This window comes from Schistocerca nitens, chromosome 5 (assembly GCF_023898315.1).
Source record: "Schistocerca nitens isolate TAMUIC-IGC-003100 chromosome 5, iqSchNite1.1, whole genome shotgun sequence".
Taxonomy (NCBI): Eukaryota; Metazoa; Arthropoda; class Insecta; order Orthoptera; family Acrididae; genus Schistocerca; species Schistocerca nitens.
This window is the reverse complement of record NC_064618.1, coordinates 216,871,986-216,884,680: the sequence shown is the minus strand read 5'-3', so window position 1 is coordinate 216,884,680 and position 12,695 is coordinate 216,871,986. Positions and strand designations below refer to the sequence as shown.

Sequence of the window (12,695 nt, the reverse complement as noted above, 5' to 3'; positions counted from 1 at the left end):
AGCTCTGAACTGGCCCTTTGGAGATACGCTATCGCTATAGTTTTATAGGTATTCAAATGAAACTTCTCACATCTTCATAGTTATAGCGGATCTCCAACCTACTTAAATATAAACATCCTAGCCTTGTTTATTAGCCTACTTAATCTATCTTGCTTCCTTAAGTTTTAAGACAAAAACCAGAAAATCATGAATTTCCACTAACATTTTAATTTGTGAAATCCAAAGTACTGTTTTTATTAAATAATTATGAAAAATGAATCTAATTATAAATTTTTAACTTTCTAGCTCTTTTCTGTTGCGCCAATGATTTTTACAGAGAAACGTCCAAATTTCGAAAATGGCTAAAGTTATCGAACTGATATTCAACACACATTAATTTAGTATTACTCCTGACATGCTAGTAATGTTTTAGGTTATTTGCTTGATTTTTAAAGTATTGTGCAACATTTGTGACGTCAGAGCTAGTTACAGCAGACTGGCTGGCACACAATGGAAAGACTGATATGAATTTACTACAGCGTGAGTAGGCTGCTTCCCTACAATATGACAACGTCTGAATTTCTCTAATTCTACCGCCATGATCATTGCTCTAGATGTATGTCGAAGGAACTAGTATGTTTCTTGACTAGCCTTGGAATTTATTCTCCTGAGATTTTAAAAGTGAAAGCAAAGCAAAAACCATTTCTTTTAATGGTTACTACAGGGCACTACTTAGCCTTTCTACGACGTCTTGTACTGACGATGTAGCAATGTTATGATACTCCTCTTTCTTTCTTTTCTTTCTTTCACTTTCACAAACCTAACATGTCGAAATTTCCATTCTAACTAACAACACACGAGAACCAGCCAGTATTCAGTTTTCTAAGTGACTCTTGGTTAGTATAGTCTGATAAATTTCTCTGGTACAGTTCTCCCCCAATTGTATTTACATGTCAGTTTCACATTCTATAACCGAACTTGTGACTGATTCAAACGACTGATCTGAAAAATCCGACAAGAACTGCGTTCACCCACTCCATTGTTATGTGAGAGAGACCTGACGAAACAATATATCTAAAAATGTCCAGGATGAGTTTAATAAAGTTATTGGCATGGGCCACCGTTCTGAAACATTCTTGTCATTTATTGTAGAAGTTATCCGTAGCAGTTCAGTTACAAACGCCATTGACGGAACGTGACATAGTCACTTAGATGAAAGGGAGGGCGTGAATAAAGATTTTAATGGGTCGCAATACATGATGGTTTTATGTAACGAGGAGTCGCTAATTAGGATAGAATATTGATATTATCGTCATTTCGAAGGCTAATTTGATGCACATCTCCATGAGTGTCTATCCTCTACATCTCTCTTCATGCCTGAGTAACTACTGCGATCTACATCAATTTGTACCTGCATACTTTGTTCACCAGCTGGTCCTCTGCTAAAATTTTTACACTTCAAAGTTACCTTCATTAGCAAATTTACGACTCCTAAAAGCATCAGCAAGTGTCCTAACAACCTATCCTTTTTGGCAAGTTATGTCATAAATTTATTTTTTACACAGTTCGATTCACTGCATCCATATTAGTTATTCGATCTACCTCTATTCACCTTTCTTCTGAAGTACCACGTTTCAAATGCTTCTATTCTCTTCTTGTCTGAACTGCTTATCGTCCACATTTCCCCGCCATACAATGTTAAACCTCACACAAACCACGTCAAAGAAGTTATTCTAGTCCTTAAATTTGTATTCTATGTTAGCAAATACCACTATTGGCTATTGTCAGTCTACATTTTAGGTCCTATCTACATCACCCACCATTAGTCAATTTGGTGCCCTAATAGCAAATGTCAACTATTAATTGCAGTGTTTCATTTCCTAATCTAATTCTGACAGAATCGTTTGACTTAATTCAACAATATGTCATTACCATTGTTTTACTTTTGTTGGTTTTCATGTCATAACGGATTTTCAAAACATTATACTTTCCATTCAACTACTCATTCCAGTTATTTGCGTCTCTGATGCATTAAAATGTCATTAGCAAGTCTCAAAATTTTTAAATTCTTCATTGTCAACCTTAATTCCCTATCTAAATTTCTGCTTGAGTTTCTTCACAACTTGCTCTATGATCACACTGAGTAACATCTCTCAACCACTGCTTCCCTTTCATGTTTTTCTTACCATAGGCCTAGTTGCATTCTGGTTTCTGCCCTTGAGGTAGATAACTTTCTATCGCCGTTATTTGTCGCTGTTACCTTTAACATTTCAAAGAACACAGTCCTTTCACACTATCAAAGGTTTTCTCTAAATCTACAAGTACTATAAATGTAGGCTGCTTTTCTTTAATCTATATTCTAACTCGTAGTAGTAGTAGTGTTGCCGCGCGTGCTCCTACATTTTGTCGACACTCAAACTGGTTTGCAATAAGGGTGGCTAGTACAGGTATTTACATTCTACTGTAAATAATTAGTATCAGTATTTGGCATCTATGACTTATTCGACTGACAGTTCATCAGTAATTACACTTGTCAGCACCTACTTTGTTTTGTATTGCAGAAATTACATTCTTCTTGAAGTATGATTCATTTCCCCTGCATCATATATCGTGCACATCTGGTAATTAATTCAGAGATAATGTCTTCTACTCAAGGGGACTTGTTTGTACTTAAGTAATTCAGTGCTCTGTCATCCTGCGACACACCAGTAAAGTTACACAGTCAACAATGGAATAATTTGCTAATGTTAATGCTGCAATCAGATTCCACCTCGCTGGTTGCAAAGAACTCTCGAACGTATGAGACAAAAGTGTGGTGTACGCTACAGCGAGATTATCAGATTGTAAAATTTTACATGTAACATCTGTATACTGTTATGCATTATCTGAATACCATTTATAGCCCTCGCCAGTGTATGTTGTGGGTTTGTCACATGTGCATTACGATCCAGAGCAAACTAACCACTTCCTCTCATGTTGCCACCCGTGGCGGGTGTTTTGTAAGACCACAAGAGCACGTGAACACCCTAATTTTTGACACTTTGCGGAATTATTGGTTATTTTTCTTTGAATTCTTTTTAACGTAATGTAGATGCGGTAATCTAAAATACACGGCACTAACTCTACAGCGCTATGCTACATTGCTCATCCTCTGGGTTCTGTGAAAATTGGCATCAGGGTCACGAGCACAACTTCAGTTGTGCACGTTTTATGGAGCATGTGCGCATGCACAATTGGTCTGACGTAATTTCCTTATGGGCCAAATGCATCCAGATTTGATAAACAATGTGCACGGTTCACAGAGTTCACAACTAGCCCTTACCATTCAACTACAAGTTTACGTAAATGCCACCAGGTGTTAGCACACTGCAGCAGACTTTTATCCTCTTCCACTTGGCATAAATCCTGCTAGTCAGTAGCACGCTCCTCAGATATGCCAGTTCACTCACTATATAGTAAAATTAGATCAGACATCAGCATATGTTGTAGTTATACTGATAGAAAACTTTGTGGGATTCTGAATGAGATGTATTATATTAAGTTTTGAATTTTTTATATATTAATCCATTTCAGGCATTGAGAACGATAAACCAAATAATCGTCGATTGTGAGACTGTAGCATTTACTCATGCTTCTGACATTTGTTGATATTATGGTGGGTAAGGTTCTAACATAAACAATTCACGAAAAGCTGTCACACTGGTTCCTTTGACATTCTCTTAGATGTGGGATCGAAGACAGTGTGCTTTTAGTCCTGATGGTTCTTAGAGCCTCATTTGAATTCTAGTCAAGTTTCAATATTGGTAGTCAGTACTACTTGTATTCAAAGTATTTCCACCAATGGTAGTTTGTATTTGGAGCTGGTTGTTTACTGTACAGGAACTCTGATGAATCTGTTTTAAGTGCTGTCAAAACGAAAATATCCAGGGAAACTAAGCCGCAAAAGAACTAGGGCATCCCTGACCAGATCTGTTGACTGAGAAAGCGACGGAATGAAATACGGTTGACTATAAGGGAACATTTAACAAAGAAGTACATAATAAGCGTAAGTTGTTGTGTGGGTGCAGTATAAGAATATCTTATTTTCAGCCCATAAGTTAATTCGTTAACTAATACTTGTGTTAGGCGTCTGCACATTCGTCCAAAAAAATAAAATAGCACGAAAACTCCCGCTTACCAAAAATCCGAAACAGGAATTAGCGAAAGATTAAACATTATTTCGTTGTTGCCCTAAATTGTACTTAATTATGTACAAAACAACAAAACTCAACAAAAATCATTGTTTCTTTTTTCAGACAGGTTGTGCGTATTGTTATTATTATTATTAGTCGTGGCTGTGGTTGTATAAATATGTTGATATGCGTGATTGTTATATAGCACATGCAGTTATTTTCACGTTCTCACATTTATCTGAATCTCGGAATTTGTGAACATCCAGCATATTTACTCATGAGCCGTCACTGGTGGCCACCGATCATCGTGCATGCTGTTCGGTGTCCAGAGTAACATATTTATACGCTTTTATTCTAGTAATCATCCACTGACTTTTTTACAAACACATTGCCTAACAAAACAAAAGAAAGTGGAATACCGACAAGAAAAGGAGGAAGCCAAATGAAATTTCACGAGTTGAGCGGGAGTGTGGTGTTGTTGTATTACAAAATGGAGTCAAATTTATAAATAACTAGAAAGTATGAGCGCACTTGGCAGTATGATGTTGCACCCTGTGACCGCTCAATGTCATGCAATACGATCACGATGACACCCCTCGATCGACGTCAGCACTCGTGGTGTCACTCACCTTCATACATGACAGTGGACGTTTGAAAATTCATGATGCTAGCTCAATTGTCGTCAATTGATTTAAATGTTATTCCCGGCTGGCTCTTAATTCAATTACTGCCACGGGGGTGAGGAGAAAGAACACATCCTGGTGTTACCAGCATTATGTATAGTTAGATGTTCGATTAATCTGAATGGTTTGCAATGTTCCAGCGATTCTATTCGATCTCTATGCTGATGTACAGACAAGGACCATTTTCGCAGATAAACATGCAAGTAGGTAATGGATGTTCAGTTTCTCAATATAGTTCGTCGCACTCACACATATACATCCACTGTAAGAACAATTTCATGCATTTACATTTTTGGTGTCCCACAATATTGGTTGGCTAAATATTATGACGATACGTTGTATACAACTTCCACAGATATTGTTTATCATGTAGTCAAGACTTCGTTATGTAGCCAAAATCGTGCATAAAATTGATTTTGTTTATTAACACTTTTCTTTTCACTAACTAAATATGAAATATGAATCGGGATTGGAGGTGATGATCCTATCCTTCTTTTCAGTATTAGAATGGTCGATATCGTCTTCTGAATAACGCGTGTCACATAATGTCCAAAAATTTACACGACCCAGGCTCTCATGTCGGCACTTAAATGTCTATTCTTCGCTCTCGAAATGTTCGATGTGATTGTCTTTCGCACGCAGGGTTCAATTTAACGGTGTATGCACAGTTCTTAGTATTTTAGGTCCCCGTTAATTAATATCTGGTAGTTAATAAGCGAACTATTTTTACGCTGGCGCGTTGTTTGTATCAGTTACCCCCGCAATCATCCAAGGATAAGATTCCCTTAATGTTCCGCGCTGACGCGTTTCACAATTTTATAAAATGCAGAATTACGTAAACTATAGCTTTCCGTTGCGTACAACTTTCGTGGGTTCCACAACCATAATAGTTTCCCAAGAGTATTTTTCCCAGCTAAAACAAAGTTAGAATTATATTGTCGGAATCATTTTCACTTCACCCGACAATAAACGTCTCTGATCACTTCGTCACACGTAATGTATTTTAAACGTGCTTGAAGAGTTTTTAAATAATCTCCTTAACGAATTTCGCAGTCGCGTACCACTTTTTCATCGGCTAGCCCGATCGCGATAACTGAAGGTAGAGAGCTCAATAATGTCTTACATGTTCTTTTATATGTATTAAGAAACAACCGCGCCCCTATATATTTCTGTCCCGCTTGGTCTTTGCTACTTTGCTTTATTACTTTTCATTATATTGCTTCTTAGTAATACTGTGCAGTTATTAAAATTTCGTATTACTGTCCCCTTTTTAATTCTTCCAAAATAAAGACTATTTATCCCCGATGTTAATTAATATGATGCTAATTGAGACGCCTGCCCGCAAAGTACCGTTATAACCCCCGCTGGTCTGGATGCAAGCACTGATTTAGTGGGACGGGTATCATAAAGCTGAGGTAGGCTGGACGCCAACTGTTGCAATTAGTGTCTGACATAGTACTGTGATATGGTTGGGAGCAGGATACAGGGGCTGCTGGAGTGGAAGGCTGAGCAACAAATTGAGGATAGAATATAAAATTTAATTTATTACGCAAGAAAATTCATGAAAGGTACTGGTAACAACATATTGACATATAACTTGTTCAATTTAAATGTACATCATCTGATTTAACATGAATCAACAAATTACCTAACATCAAACAATCTGCAAATATGAGTTTTAAACCTGTCCCAAAATTTTAATGCTTGTTGTTATTACGAAACACAGAAAATTACCAAACTGGTCACTGTATTTAAGCCTTTCATAACCTAATGGGCTCAATGGCTTACAGGAAATAATATCTGCCTACTACAGCACTGTCTTACGTGGCCTTGTGTGCCACAATGATTCACAGAACCAACTCATATAGTTAAATGGTAAATATTACCCACAATGGCGCTTGCGTTACAATCTTACGTAGCACACAGGTTTACCAAGACAATGCAATTAATGCCAAGTACAGTATGGTCCAGAATAACGAGTGCCTACCACTGATTAAACTACTCAGAATCAGTAATGAACTGTTTTACAACGCAAGCACATCCAGTTCAGACAAGTTAACAAGACAGTCCATTAGAATTATACCACAAAAATCCATCAATAGTCGTAGGCCAAACGGTGATTCGAAAAGGATTGATGACAAGTTACTGCACTGTTGGCGGTTGGCACTAAACCCCTGGCGTGCGATAACTGTGTGGGCCAGAAACCCCGTTGCAACTGGAGCCATTAACAACAGTACCCACAGAACTCTTTCTAAAACCACACCGTGAAATGACGTCAAAGGGGTTTCCAAAACAGTTTAACACTCAACAGTAGTAAGTAAGAGAAAAGGACAAAAAAAAAAAAAAACACACACACGGCACTTACAATTAGCCTTGAATTATTCCTAAGATTGAATTAATTTTAATCCAACATGTAAACAGTGGTGTCACAGTAGATTTAAACTTTACTTGACTAGCGTGACAATTTGGGCGTCCCTTAACTGACATAAGTTCAGTAGCAAACTGAAATGCAATTTAAAGACACTCAAGTAAGGGTATTGTGAAACACTTCATCAACAATTTAAGCAAACACACCCACATAGGCACTCCAGTTCATCAACCAGGGCACAAGTCAGTATTTCGACATGCGACGTGGGAACACTCACTGCTCAGCAGCGCAAGCCAGAATACGACAGAAAGAAGTGTCGCTGTAGCTCCACCAGATGAAGATGCACCAAACTTACAGCTCAACTTTAAAAATATTAATCCAAATGCCGCTAATAAGGTAATGGCCAGAATAACACCAGCCCGTAGCCACAGCGTGAGGAAGGTTGAACTCGTAAACAGAACGAACGACAGCGAGACACTGCAGCACCTCCAGTTCCGCTGCTCGGCCGGCCCCAATGCAGCTGCCACACTCATACCACTTGCCGACGCGACTTCCGCGATCTTCCGGCATCGCTCCGCCCAGGGCAGCTCGTCTCTCTCTCTCTCTCTCTCTCTCACTGCCCAAGACTCCCTTTCGGCTCCCCGCACGGAATCCCAGAGAGCGCACCAACCCGCGCACTGAAAAGAGAATCGAAGGAGATGTAACACAGTACACCGGAACAATCAAATCGCAGGAGCACACGGCACATACTGAAAAGACCATCTTAATGAAGATTAACATTATTACTACGCCACCACTATATACGTAAGACATCATAGTTATTATTCGTCAATTCGTGAGTTATATCTACGAAGATCGTATCTCGCGTGCATACGAAGAAAACTATATGATTACAGATACTTACACACACTCGCGGTCGGAATGTGGGCCTTCGTTCTATTAGCTACCAGATAGACACTGTAATTTACAGATCCCAGGTTTGCGATCAGCTGCAATCGGATTCTTCTATTTCTCTGAAATCACGCTAAACTGCAGAATTTTTACGATCCGTCTTCTCGGCTGGTCACAATGCTTTTGCTATCTAGAAATCACTTAGCGTATCAAATGTTCAAATGTGTGTGAATTCATAAGGGACAAAACCGCTTAGGTCATCGGTCCCTAGACTTATACACTACTTAACGTAATTCAAACTAACTTGTAAAATCAACACACACACCCAGGGCCGAGGGAAAACTCGTCAAGCCTCTTTAAGCACATTAACTATTTAATTTGCAATATTCTTTACTTATCGGTGATGTATAGACTTATCATTTCATTAAATTTCAAACATTTGCACTTTTTGTTTATAATTCGTTAAATTGTTTTCACCATAGGCCACAACTACTTCAGCGCAGTTCAGTGATGTAGTCTCTGATACGTAATGTCCATCTCCAAAATTAAATACCACACGAAAGAGCCAAAGAAACTGGTACACCTACCTCATATCGTGTAGGTTCCTGGCGAGCACCCAGAAGAGCCTCAACACAACGCGGCATGAACTCGACTAATGTGTGAAGTAGTGCTGCAGGGAAAGGACGCCATGAATCCTGCAGGGTTGTCCATAAATCCGTAAGAGTACGTTGGACAGCACGTTGAAAGGCATCCCAGATATGCTCAATAATGTTCACATCTGGGGAGTTTGGTAGCTAGCGGAAAGGTTTAAACTCAGAAGACTGTTTCTGGAGCCATTCTGTGGCAATTTGGGACTTGTGGGATGTCGCATCGTCCAGCTGGAATTGCCAAAGTCCGTCGGAACGCACAATGGACATGAATGGATGCAGGTTATCACACAGGCTACTTCCGCAAGTGTCACCTGTCAGAGTCGTATCTAGAAGTATCAGCGAACCCATATCACTCCAACTGCACACGCCCCGCATCAATACAGAGCCTCCATCAGCTTGAGTAGTCCCTTGCTAACATGCAGGGTTCATGGATTAATTAGGTTGCTTCCACACCCGTAAACGTCCATTCATCCCATACAATTTGAAACGAGGCTCTTCCGACCAGTCAACATGTTTCCAATCATCAACAGTCCAATGTCGGTGTTAACGGGCCTAGGCGAGACGCAAGGCAATGTGTCGTGCAGTAATCAAGGTTACACGAGTGTGCCATCGGCTCCGAAAGCCCATACTGATGATGTTTCGTTGAATGATTCGCACGTTGACAGTTGCTGATGGCCCAGCACTGAAATCTGCAACAATTTGCGGATGGTTCCCACTTCTGTCACGTTGAACGGTACTCTACAGTCGTCGTTGGTGCCGTTCATGCAGGATCTTTTTGCGGCTGCAGCGATATCGGAGATTTGATGTTTTACCGGAATCCTGATATTCACGGTACACTCGTGAAATCTCCACTTTATCGCAATCTCGGATTTGCTGTGTCCATCGCTTATGCGCCGACTGTAACACCATGTTCAAATTCACATAAACCGTGATAACCTGCCACTGTAGCAGCAGTAAACAAACTCACAACTGCGCCAGACACTTGTTATCTGCCGACCGCAGTGCCGTATTCTGCCTGTTTACACATATGTGTATTTGAATACCTTGCTTATACCAGTTTCTTTGGCGCTTCAGTGTAACTGGATTTAAATTTCAGCTCACACTTCACCGAACTGTTTAAAAAGTTCTAAAAAATATTTCAGTATCAATTATTAGTTTGAACTGATTTCTTATCAGCAGTCAGATAAACAAAATCCAGCTGTCCATGGATGTAAGATTTTTTTATAAATCAAAGATAACCTCCGCTTGTTCGTAAGCAAGTTAAATCTTGCCTTTAGTTATTTATTTTAGTAAAATGTCAAAAATGGTTCAAATGGCTCTGAGCACTATGGGACTTAACGTCTGAGGTCATCAGTCCCCTAGAACTACTTAAACCTAACTAACCTAAGCATATCACACACATCAATGCCCGAGGCAGGATTCGAACCTGCTACCGTAGCAGTCGCGCGGTTCCGGACTGAAGCGCCTAGAACAGCTTCGCCACCGCGGCCGGCAGTAAAATGTCATTACATTTCCCAGTCCCACTGCTTCAAAAGCTTCTCTTTATAAAATTTTCAAGACAAATGAGAGTGCGTGGGGACACTAGCCCTATGTGGCCGAGCGTTCTCCTGTTGAAATGGCACTAAGGCACTGTCGCACGAGACGTAGCACACATGGGCGCAGGCAGTTCATGACAAACCATTGTTGGGCACAGTTCCTACCAAGCGTAATTTGAAGTCATACCCAATAACTGCCGATACTATAACGGCAGGAGTAACACCGCTGTGCCTCTACGTAGCATTTAAAGGATGGGAACTGCCCCATATTGCCACCTTACTCGCCGACTATGATCGTCGGGGGTAGTGCAGATCGACGAGTCATAGCTGAGCACAGTGAGACGTCATTCATCAGCACCACTCCAAACTCAACCGTTTGCGCTGTGGCATTAACGGCAGCCTACGCCTAGGTCTGTTATTCCCTTGTCCAGATGCCACTAGTCTCCGACCAGTGCAGCAGGTTTATACACAATGATAAAGGACGTCCATCTCGTACGGCAGGCTGAGATGTGCTAGGTACACAACATGGCGATACTCCCTTATGTTTATCATACGTGGTCGATTGGAAACTTGACGATGGGCCGCGTGGTCCAAGGCACTATGTCACGGTTCGTGCAGCTGCCGCCGTCGGACGTTCGAGTCCTCCCTCGGGCATGGGTGTATGTGTTGTCCTTAGCGTAAGTTAGTTTAAGTTAGATTAAATAGTGTGTAAGCTTAGGGACTGATGACCTCAACAAAAATGGTCCAAATGGCTCTGAGCACTATGGGACTTAACATCTGAGGTCATCATTCCCTAGCACTTAAAACTACTTAAACCTAACTAACCTAAGGACATCACACACATCCATGTCGAGGCAGGATTCGAACCTGCGACCGTTGCGGTCGCGCGGATCCAGACTGAAGCGCCTAGAACCGCTCGGCCACCACGGCCGCCTGACCTCAACAGTTTGGTCCAGTAAGGTCTTACCACAAAAAAAAAAAAAAAAAAAATCCTTGACGATGAGCATGCCGACCATCACGTTCCCGCTGTCACATCCGTATGCTACACAAATCTGAGAGCCTAGATTCTGCACAACTCTACTAGCTGACCATAATGGAGTCCACAATGAGGCCTCCTTTCAAATTGTGTCAGGTGGTGTCTCACACAATTAGGTAGTATCTCTGTATCGTTAACAGTGGTTACTCAACATCTGACGCTGTTCACGCCCCGCATATATCCTTCCGGACCTACTGACAGCACTAAACACGAACAACTCTAATGCATTGTAGTGACCGTCGTACATATCGCAGAGAACTGAACTTTCTTAAACGACGTTCTGGCAACGGCGAGCTTTAGATACAGGAGAAGCTGGAACAGACAGTACAAGGACCGAAATGTTGCAGATAATGGACGACCACTGGGAGACAGACGTGACGGAGTACGGCGCCGTCAACATCACGGGCTTCCGGATCGTGGACGGCAGTCGGAACTTCGTGCGCGACTTCCTCGAAGGCTGGAGGAAGATCGACCCCAGCACGTCTCCAGGCGCCGGCCGGGACTACATCTCGGTGAGCAACCAGTACCATAATACAGGTTCATTCATCCAATTTATGTGAAACGGAGCATGGCTAAAGAAAGAAGTATGGGTGGGGAATTCGTGACTTCCAGCCACACAGGGCATTGTGGTAATGCAATGGCGAAAATTCAACCCTTCTACGAGACCAGGAGTCGGAGCCGGAATTACCGCTTCTAACGAGCGGCAGCCTTAATCGTTTCGGCCATCCAACTGATCGCACGCATTAAGCCGCTATTCGCAAATTACTGATTCCCGTAGGTGTTAGGACGATATTAGTGCATCCGCACTGAGACAAACGTCAAGGAGTCGCCGTACTGTTACAGAGATGAAATGTCCGACAGAACAGACACCTCCTGAAATATATACATTTCGTTCATCTAAGCTGTTCACATAAGCTCTTCTACACTACTGGCCATTAAAATTGCTACACCAAGAAGAACGGTTCGGAGTCGATGACTGTTTGTATCGAGATGACAGTGAACCCTGTCAGAAAGCAGCAAATTTGAGGCAATAGTTTGTGCACAGTACCGTTTCTTAAATGGACTGGCCTGCCCAGAGCCCCGACCTAAGCCTAACTGAACATTTTCGGGATGAATTAGAACGCCGAATTCTCTCCAGATTCCAGCGTAAAATCTCACGGCCTTCTCTAGTTACGGAGATTTTGGAGGAATGGTTTGTCAATCCGGTCAGGCATACCTCACCGAAAGTGTCCCGAGCAGAGATCGTCATAAGGGTCAAGGGTGGACACATCTCATTTTGATGTCCAATAATAGTGTTTGGATACTTTTGAACGGATAGTGTATATCCATGTGCGTTGTTGATTTGAGAATCTGCTGATGGTGATCGCCTTTTCGTAACTTA

General features: G+C 41.3%; 1 protein-coding gene across 1 annotated transcript in view; it reads left to right on the top strand.

Annotated features, from left to right (window-relative positions):
- LOC126259554 (glutamate receptor 1-like) overlaps positions 1-12,695 on the top strand; it is a 545,373-nt gene that overhangs the window by 426,167 nt on the left and 106,511 nt on the right. The window contains exon 7 of the mRNA XM_049956439.1: positions 11,662-11,826. Coding sequence (XP_049812396.1) covers positions 11,662-11,826 — 165 coding nt within the window. The remainder of the gene's footprint in view (positions 1-11,661; positions 11,827-12,695) is intronic.